General features: G+C 42.3%; 1 protein-coding gene across 1 annotated transcript; it reads right to left on the reverse strand.

Moving 5' to 3' along the window:
- Positions 1 to 1,311: 1,311 nt before the first annotated feature.
- Positions 1,312 to 9,667, reverse strand: MEIG1 (meiosis/spermiogenesis associated 1). The gene is made up of 3 exons (XM_007460884.1): positions 9,487 to 9,667; positions 5,670 to 5,836; positions 1,312 to 1,633 (listed from the first exon to the last, which is right to left on the reverse strand). The coding sequence occupies exons 2-3, from the start codon at positions 5,805 to 5,807 to the stop codon at positions 1,505 to 1,507; spliced, it is 267 nt and encodes an 88-aa protein (XP_007460946.1). The 5' UTR covers positions 5,808 to 5,836; positions 9,487 to 9,667; the 3' UTR covers positions 1,312 to 1,504.
- Positions 9,668 to 10,497: the final 830 nt, after the last annotated feature.

Raw genomic sequence — 10,497 nt, forward strand, 5'->3', positions numbered from 1 at the left:
TCTTAACCACTGTGCCACCAGGGAAGTCCCAAAGGCACAGTTTTGAGCTGGGAAAAACTAACGGAGCTTTGTGGGGCAGGTAGTTCTGGAAAACAGGACCTGAAGTTGAGTGAATTGATAGATGTGAGCTCGTAACCCAAAAGCTATTTAAAGGTCAGAACTTATCAATGGGAACAAAAAGTCTTATCAGTGACAAAAAAGTTATAATGAAAATGATATCTTTCAGCCAGTTAATTTCAAAGCCTCAAGACTCACTGATCTGGGGGGACTTCTTAAGTCTCCCGGGTTTAATTGTCTTCTTTGCACGTTAGCACTTGGGCTGTTTCTGCAGGGATGCCAGGCAGCACTGGAACACGTCTTCTATGGTGGTGGTGGCGGGGAGGGGACCCAGAAGCTGACCCCAGGACAAGGCTCCAAGTCCCAGGAGGTAATCTTTCCCGGGGGGGAAAGAGCCGCTGGCAGGGGAGTGGGGGAAGGGAGCAAGGACGGAAGAGAACCAATTGCCTACGTGATCCAATGAGTTACTGCTGCACGTGAGCAAAGATTAACCTCAGGTTGATTCCTCCCTGCAGAAGCAGGTGTGTGGGGCTTTGATACCTCTCTGCCCCAGGCACAATCATTTCTTGGCATTTCCACTCAACTCAGTGAGAAGCAAAGGACTCCAGAGGAAAGAGAAAGCCCCTCGGGCCACAGAATGCAGATCTGGCAGTTCAAAGTGATGGGCGCGGGGGGACTAACCTCTACACAACCTCTACACAACCGCTGCAATAGTTTCAAGTGGGGCTCTTTCTTCCCCTGCGTAGTACAGTAAGTCTCCTACATACGAACCTTCAAGTTGTGAACTTTCCGAGATGCGAACGTACGTTCCATCAGTGTCAGGCGTGAGTGGAATTGCCGCTTGCCCTCCGTCTCCTATCACTGACGATCCTTCAGCTCTACCGTCACCCACCTCCTCTCCCTCCTCCAGTCAGTAACTCTTCTTGCCGGCTCACTTGATGCCAGCCCCTGGATGCCAGCTGTTGTGCCGTACTACTGTCCTTTTCAAGGGACTGTACTGTAGGAGTAAAAATGTTTTCTTTATTTTTTGGTTTTTTATGTATTATTTGTGTGAAAAGTATTCTAAACCTATTACAGTACAGTACTATATAGCCGATTGTGTTAGTCGGGTACCTAGGCTAGCTCTGTTGGACTTATGAACAAACTGGACTTACGAACGCGCTCTCAGAACAGAACTCGTTTGTATGTAGGGGACTTACTGTAGTTATGCTACCACGGTTAAAACAGGAAGAACCAGACCAAAGCGGGCACCAATGGAATGCTACTGCAGTTATATTTTAGAACAGAACAGGATGATTACTAGAGACCAAGTTTCATGGCTTTTGTGTCTCAAAACATTCCATTGAAGTCTGCATTTTGGAGTCTTTTGTAAAATGACACTTACATGTTGTAGAATCAAACAGTGGATTTTAAAAAAGATAATGACAGGTAATACAAAGAAGTAAGGCTAGTAAGCATAAATTTTCACTTTGTGGACTTCCTTGTCATCACATTCCCTCTGTCTGTTGTAGTAATAGAAAGTATTGTCCCGTCTCTGAAGTTTCTTCACATATCCTGTCTCTGGCCAACGATCTACCTGTATATTGAAAACCAGAGTACAAATATTGTAATGTTGATGTTCTTTTTATATAATATTTCACTATCAAACAGTTAAAAACACAAGTCACATCAAACAATTAAAGTCCAAAATTAAATTTAAAAATACTTGAGCTCTTAGTGATATCTTACACACACACACACACACACACACACACACACAAAACACACAACATACGTTAAGTGGCAGCCTTATACTGCAGGGCAACTTATTCAGATCCCAATTTCTAGATTTAAATTTCTACTCTGCAGCCAAGATAAAACATTCAAAATAATTTAAACTTTATCCTTCTTATGTTTACAAACTATTTTAAGCATTATTACTTACTAACTTCTAAAAATAATACCCAAGGAGGAATTTGGGGCTAGGCCCAGGCCACAGGGGTGACTAAAGGAAGCAGTTAGACTAGAGATATCTAAATCTCTACATCTAGAAAATCTGTATATCTAGAGAAATACACGTGTATTTCCTCATGTCCATGTTTCAAGTTCACACCTGAAAACTCAATTTTTCATAGAAATTTGAGGCCATGAACATAGTCCTTAGCAATCTCTTCTTACCTCCTCCCCACTAGTCTCTCTCGTTCACCACATTGGTTTGCTTCCTTGATCGTTTGGCTTGATCTAGTTTGGACATTTTCCTCCCCTTCCTCTCTGAATTCGCGTTATACTTTCTTGCTCAGGTCAGTGCATTTTTGCTGTGGTTAGGTAAGTTGCTTCTGGATTGTGTGACATGTACTCCACCACTGTCAAGACCCCAGTATTTTGATTTTGTGTTTCTGGCATAAAAACCAAGTCCTGTTCTTCAACATCATCTCTACAGGCAGCTACTCATTCTCCAATCCCCCACTTATAAATCACAGCTTCCAAACTGGAACACGAACATGCCACACATACAAAAGAACACACGTCCTCTATTTTCTAGCAACATATTTTCGCTTTCTTCTGTGGTCTCGTTTATTTAGGAGTTAGCAAAAACGGGTAGCAGCCTATCTGGATACCCACAGCACTTTATGTGGGACTGAGGAAGGAGACAGATGGGCCCAGGCTGAGCAGCTGCAACCAGCCTCCTGCTGACACCTGGAGATAAGAGGCCTGCAGGAGCAGAGCCCTGATTGGGTGGAAGACAACGTGACCACATTTTTCTCATTCTTGTGGCAAAGGGGATTTTCCAGCTGGACATGTGCACAGAGAAGGTCCTCAGTCTCAGGAGGGGCCAAAGGAGAGAGGAGCCACCAGCCCATAATATGTCCTGCCGACCTCCCAGAAACCTTCGCGCTGGAATCCATCTTGGCTGAGAGATGCGTGTGCACCCACCAGGAAGGACCCTGAGTCAGGCCAAATGTGGGCACGAACAGGACGATTGGCCAGAGGTAACCCAGAAGACTGCCCCCATATAAGCGACCTCAGCCACCCCTACTGCGTGCAACTCTGAGTCTGCCTGTGTGTTCTTCAACACGTACTTTACTCCCAATAAACACTTTATCTGCTTCACAATCTCTGTCACTTTGCGGAATTCTTTCTTCAAAGAAGACAAGGACTGAGGTCCTGCTTCCAGCTGCCTCACCCTAGGAAATCAGGGGGGGCTTCCAAACAGATGTGCTGGTTCTGCCTCATCAACCTCTAGGATTTTTTCTTTCTGTAACCCTTTGCTGTTTCATAATTTTTTCTTCTTGGCTTTCTACCCATCACTCCCATTCAACCTAGGAAACCTTCATTCCTTAGAGAATGGTGGAGGCGGGTGATATGGTCCTCAAGTCAGCTCTCCTTGGGCAGGAGATGGGTAAGCACTAATAGTGCCCATAAGGACGTGTGCTTTAGGTAAGGGCAAGAACATCTCTCAAACCCTTCAGACCACTGCCGATCAAGGCAAGCCTTCAGTTACCCTCCTGTCCATCCTTTAAGGCCCACTGCAAATGCCTCTCGGGGCATGAAGCCCTTTTGGAAGATTGTCCCCGAAGGAAGAAAATTTTATCTTCCTTTAATTTTGGGGGGCGTATATTTTCACTTGCGTAAGTTTTTATTGTTCATCACTCTTAATCTTCCACTCCAAGATACAGGAATAATAAAAGCTATCATTCACTGAACACCATTCATTCACTCAACAAACTACTGCGAGGCACTTGCAACACATGATTTCATTTAATTCCTGAGACAATTTTCTAAAGCAGGCACTGGCATCACCATTTTACACTTGAGCTCAGTAAGGGTTATGAACCTTGTTCAGGGTTCCTTGTTCAGGGCTCTCAGGGAGAGCCAGGATGCAAAGCCTGGGCAGACTGATTTCAAATCCTGTACCCTAAATTTCTTGAGGTCAGGCACTTGCTTTTATATTTATCTTTTTAAAGCAGCTGGCACAGAAATTTGCACATGGCAGGTACCCAATAAATATACACTGAAGTGAAATGCAAAACCTCTCTACAACTGTCAAGTCATACAGTGGATCGGGTTGTTACACACACACACACACACACACACACACACACACACACACACATACACAACCGTCAGGTGCTTTTTGGGACTTCCCCTTTAAGGGTGTTCTTTGTGTTCCCTTAAATCTGATCTAATCTCAGCCTCTTATCTGATCTCAATCACAACAGTTTCTGGGGTGGTGGTGTAGGTGCATCAGTGCCTGTATGATCACCTTGCCTATATGATCCTGGGTCTTACACGTCTTTCGGGGGCATTGTCTATCCCAATCTTAAGGCAAGTGTATGAAGCTTATTTTTGAACTGCATTAAAATGCTGATGCTTGTGTTTTACAACTATTTAGAAGCCACAGATGATAGAGTAATGAAAACTCCCTTTTGGTAATGGGGACCAAAGAGTAAAATGCTAGTAGATATGAAGAAATGGATATGTGAAAGTCATAGTCATCCATCAAATCCTCATTTGATCAGTATGTTTAATTTCATTCCTTACCACCCCTATTAATCTCTATTGAATTAACATTCATTAAATGAAAGAGTCTATTACATTTTAGCTCTGTATTGCCTCCATCTTTTTTCCTATCTACTTTTTTAGGACGTGTTAAGTAGAGATCAAAGAGTAGAATGAAGGAAGGAAAAGAATATGGGGATCTGAAAAACCCATCTAAGAATTAGTCTCTGAACAATGGTGAGTTAATAATAAAGAAAACATAAAAAAAAATAAAAAACAAGTTAATAATAAACACTTTGTTGCAACCTCAGCTCTAAAAATTAAAATACATTTATGAATACTATGTCATATTCTATAATATCCTTCCGAACTCAGCCTCCTAGTATTCAGTAGAATAAATGAATTTAAAAAATCACATTATAAACTGGGGCGATATCTAGATCTTGGTATAATCTTTGAAAAGCAAAACCATGTCTCTAGTCTCTCAAGAAAGTCTGGACACCGTGATGAAGAGTGGCCCCCGCTTGCCACAACTAGAGAAAGCCCTCGCACAGAAATGAAGACGCAACACAGCCAAAAAATTAATTAATTAATTAATAAACTCCTACCCCCAACATCTTCTAAAAAAAATTTTTTAAATAAAGAAAAATCCATTTAAAAACAAAACAAGAAAGTCTGGAATACACAACCAAAGTCGGGAGATTTTGTCACCTAAAGAAGAATTTAACCTCTTTATAATTTGTGGTTAAAATAAAAAAGAAACAGGAAAGAAATAATAGTTCCACAGCAAACTGAATATCTGATAATAGAATTACCTTAGGGAGAGAAAATGACTCTGCTTTGATGGTCTACCATAAAAGACTCACAGCGCAGTTGTCAGTAAAAGCTAGAAAATTCTTAATGTTTCTGTGCTGAGGAACCACCTCTTGCCTCAGTTTGCCTGAAAATCATTCTTCTGGGCCTCAGCTCCCCATCAGTAAAACGAGAGGCTGGAGTAGAATTCCCTTTTAGTATTCTCTGGTTCTTTGTTGTGGTGGGGTTTTTTGTTTGTTTGTTTGTTTTGTTTTTTTTAGTGCTTTTCACCACCTAACAAACTCATTTTGAGTTCAGGTTTGTAGAGGCATAAATCTTACCACAGAAACTTGCTTCACTTGTTTATATTCAATTTCATCTCGATATCCTGCGTGTTGAAATCTGTACAGATTTTCTACCTCTTCTGACCACTTTTTGGCATGACTTACTGATTTTGGTTTCGTGTCAGAACTAGCCATGGCTACAGAGGTCTTATTACCAGTTATTTCTGAAAGATATGAAAATAACATTAATAGATAACATAATAGTGACAGTTTGGGAAATCCCTTTAAGAATGGACAAAACTAGCATTTAAAAAAAATTAGAGAGTTAAGAATCCCATTAAATACATTAGATTTTTAAACATTCAATTCCAAGAGTGAGAAGGATTCATGTTCTATTTTGGAAATAAAATAAAATCAATCCTGAAAGATACATAAAATTGCATTCAGAGTTACAGAGTGCTGTCCTAAATGCTGCAGACTAATTCTGTTATTTCAGACAATAGTTTATACATTTCTGAAATCACACTCTTGGTTTTAACTGCTCAGGAGATTGTCAAAATATCCCACCACCATTTCATTTAATCATATTCAAAACTTTATCTCCCTTTTTGCCCGTTAAGGGAATGTAAGATCAGTCTTCTCACTCTCTTCCTTTTCTTCTTACTGGGAAGCAATCGTTTCTTCCTTTTCCTTTTCTTGACTGTTTGGAAACATGCCAGTCACTGCAGTCCGTTGACTTAGGCCACTGTGTCCTGATGTGAGAAGATGGACTATTGACACAGTCAATGACAGCTGTGTGGCTGTCCTGACACTGAGATCCCTGACTTTAAAACAATGTAGTCCTTAAAATTAAATTTTCAGCTCTAGTTCACTTAACAGTCTAGTCATCAAACTTATATAGCCAGTTTTTCAAAGACATAATCTTGCACTTGTTTTTTTGGTGGCTTCTTATTTTATTAACAAAATATATCATTCATTTAACATTTATTATATGTAATATTATATAATACCTATTATATACAATATATGTATATTTTAATATTATATAATTATTATATATTAATATATGTTACAGTCATTTATTAAAATAAAGTGCCCAGAATTTTCACCATGATTCCTTGAATTCATTCTTCTATTTAAATACGTTTCTATTGGCTGAAATACATTAAAATCAGACCTAATAAAGTAGGTTTCATCCTGTAAATGAATTCAAGTTTTTTGAATTTTTTCAGTTATAATTACAAATGCTTATTATGTTTTTTTTGTTTTGTTTTTTTTTTGTTTTTTTGCGGTAAGCGGGCCTCTCACTGCTGTGGTCTCTCCCATTGCGGAGCACAGGCTCTGGACGCGCAGGCTCAGCGGCCATGGCTCACGGGCCCAGCCGCTCCGCGGCATGTGGGATCTCCCCGGACCGGGGCACGAACCCGTGTCCCCTGTGTCGGCAGGCGGATTCTCAACCACTGCGCCACCAGGGAAGCCCCAAATGCTTATTATGTTAAAGAAGTCAAGCAAAACATTAAAGTACAAAAAGAGAAGGCAAAATAAGCATCACAACAGTTAGAAATATCCATCAGGTGAATGTCATCCCAACCAAATGATGAGTTAGAAGGAAAGACTTAAAAAGTTTTATGGGGCTTCATGGTGGCACAGTGGTTGAGAGTCCGCCTGCCGATGCAGGGGACACGGGTTCGAGCACCAGTCCGGGAAGATCCCACATGCCGCGGAGCAGCTGGGCCCGTGGGCCATGGCCGCTGAGCCTGCGTGTCCAGAGCCTGTGCTCCGCAACGGGAGAGGCCACAACAGTGAGAGGGCAGCGTACCGGAAAAAAAAAAAAAGAAAGAAAGAAAGAAAAAAAAAGATAGTATCACTGCTCTGAGAAAACTGTAAAACCAATGTTAAACACTACAGCCACTAAATTCATATAAAAACATGACTCATTTTGAAAGTATTTTTAATACACTGAATTTGCACCTTTTTTTCTTCCATGTTTCTTAGTGTCATTTTCCTGTGGAATATATATATATATGTATATGTATATATATATAAAATATATAATTTTATATGTTAATGGATCATCAGGCTGTACCAGGGTAGCCCAGCAGTGATACTATCTTAATTTTTGTTTCACCCAAGCCATTTCTGCTTGAGGCTTGGCTTTTTGATATATAATAAAATACTTTTATTTACTCAAAGTCATTCAAAAAGTATTTTCCGGGCTTCCCTGGAAGCGTCCGGAGCCTGTGCTCTGCAACGGGAGAGGCCACAACAGTGAGAGGCCTGCGTAGTACAAAAAAAAAAAAAAAGTATTTTCCTAAATGTTATCTATGTAACCTTTCATCATTTTCAAACATTTAATAGAGCAGAAAAATATGCTGCATTCAGCTTAACTACTGGGGAAATTGCCATTTTTCTCAGTAGAAATATGCATCTCCCTAAACATATCAGGCATTTGGGAGTTCCCTGGCAGTCCAGTGGTTAGGGCTCTGTGCTTCCACTTCAGGGGTCACGGGTTCAATCCCTGCGCAGGGGAACTAAGATCCCGCATGCCACGTGGCCAAATAAATAAATAAACATATCAGGCATTTCAATACTCTGCTTTCCCAAAATATCTAAAGGGGACATGAGTGTATTTTCACCATAAGAGGAACCCTAGTGGCTATACTATATGGTGATGGTGTAAATTCTTTTGGTCTCTTTTACCACTTACTACTTATTAAAAACAGAATGCAACTAAAAATAGGAAAGATCAACTTAAAATTCCTTAAAGATTCCCGTGATTCCCAGAAATTCACTGGCAGCACTAATTCTCCTGGTAGCCTTCAGGACTGCAAAAGTTAGTGGTTTCTTTAATGACAGCTGTGGCAAAAAATAATTTATATAAAATACATTTGACCTCTGTAATACTAAGCTGTGTCTGGAAAAACAGGAAATGGCAATGCCTGACTCTCTAGTTTGCCAAAAATCAAATTTTATTAAACAGTATTAGGGTTTATGTGGGTATTTAAAAATCCCACCAATATTAAGTCCGTGACAATCTGAGGTTTTAATCTTAACAGAAGCCTTTGATGTAATTTCAAACTCCCTTCTATGCAAAAAGCCATCACCTTCTTCTAGCTCTGAAAAGTGCTTTTACTTTTATAGTCGTATTAAAACCCCAAGAGTTATCAGAAAGGCTAATCTTCCATTTCTTTCCTCATTTTATTTTTTCTATTCCTAGACACAGAAGAATACGGCAGAGGGGCCCTTTAACTAGCATGTAACCTGGACCAAGTCAGTTCGCCTCTGCTTCCTGAACTGAGAAGAGGTCTCACTAGATTATCTCTACAATTCTTACACTTCCCTTCCCAAAGTTTTTGGGGGTTCAGGTGAACAAAAGAATTGGTTTCTATAGCAGGCCTTGGTGGTCCATGGTCCAGGTGTGCTAGTGTGCATCTGCACAGCAGAAAGCCCCTCCTTTCGGGGACCCCGCGAGCTGACCTATGGGGCTTCTCTGGTCCCTCAAACCGTTTTTTTCCTTCTTCCAGAAATCAACAATCACGTCGGTAAGGTAAAATCTGCCTAGAGAAGGCTGAGATGGAGAAAGTATCCTAAACCCTGGGGATCAAATGACTGACCTGCAGGAGGAACTCAGAAAGGAGCCCCCAGAATCGAGACCCCTAAAGACAAAGGGGGCGCGGAAACTACGGAGACTCGAAATTAAAGACCCTTCCTAAAAAAAGAGGAAACGAGAAAAAAGAAGAGCGAGGCGGACAGATCTCAGGTACCCAGAAGGAGCAGCGGGGCAGAAGGGGCGGAGCCTGGGCTTCGGGCGGGGCCTGTCAGGCACAGGGGCGGGGCAGGCAGGCCCCGGCCCAGCAGCGACGCGCCCACTCACCCGTGGGACCGGCTTGCCCGGGTAACCCTCGCTCGGCCACCCTTGAGAGGCCGGGGCGCCCCGCCTGGGAGCTCGCCAGCGAGTCCGGCGGTGCTCGTGTTCTCCACTCGGGATCCGTGGGCTGGGCTGGGCCAGCGAGAGGCCAACTGTAGCGGCCTCGGCGACACTCGCTTCGCCTGGCAACGCCCAGCGCAGCACGAGCGCTCAACTCCTTCAGGCCCTGCTCGCTCAGGCCCCGCACCCTGCGAACGGGCCTTTGTGCGCAAGCGCGTGGGCGGGGCCCAGTTTGGAGAGTGAAAGTCGATCGCAGGGTGGAGCCTTGCAACTTCTCAACCCCGGAGTTGGAGAGAGGACTGCTTGCCTTTGCATCAATCACAGACGGAATTCCCTAAAAAAGCCGATCAGAGAACAGAGACCATTGGTGCTTCTGGTCCCTGATGGTAGATACCTCCTATCTGTCCCACCTCTTCTTATTTTGTTGGAATTAAATGAGCCAATCCACTGGGTCGAGCACAGTGCCTGACAGTTAGTAAACCTATGATAAATGACACCTATAGCTTTATCTTTTCCCAACATTACTTACATTATTAATCATTTAAAAGACTGCCTATTTACTTACAACTTCCGAATTTATTTCCTTAGCCCACATCTCTCTCCAAATTCTAAACTTGTATAAGCAACGTGTATTCGACGTCTATCTGGTTGTCCAAAACAACCACCCTCCAAGCTCCCACCCTCAAACCTGCCCCTTCCATGCTCTCCCCCTTTCGGTAAGTGGTCCCTAGAGTCCACTTTCTCTGGCCCTCCATCAGCAAAATATCCTTCCATCTGCAAAACCTGTTGGCTCTACTGACCCATCCAGCGCAAGCCACCATCACTTTTCCCCCTCTGGTTATTGCAATAGTTCCCAACAGGCTTCTCCTGTCCCCTGCAGTCTATTCTCAACAAAACAATAGGTTCGATCTTGTTAAAACCTAAACAATATTATGTCATTTCTCTCTCCCAATCCTG

Source organism: Lipotes vexillifer, unplaced genomic scaffold, assembly GCF_000442215.2.
Source record: "Lipotes vexillifer unplaced genomic scaffold, Lipotes_vexillifer_v1.1 scaffold534, whole genome shotgun sequence".
Classification (NCBI taxonomy): domain Eukaryota; kingdom Metazoa; phylum Chordata; class Mammalia; order Artiodactyla; family Lipotidae; genus Lipotes; species Lipotes vexillifer.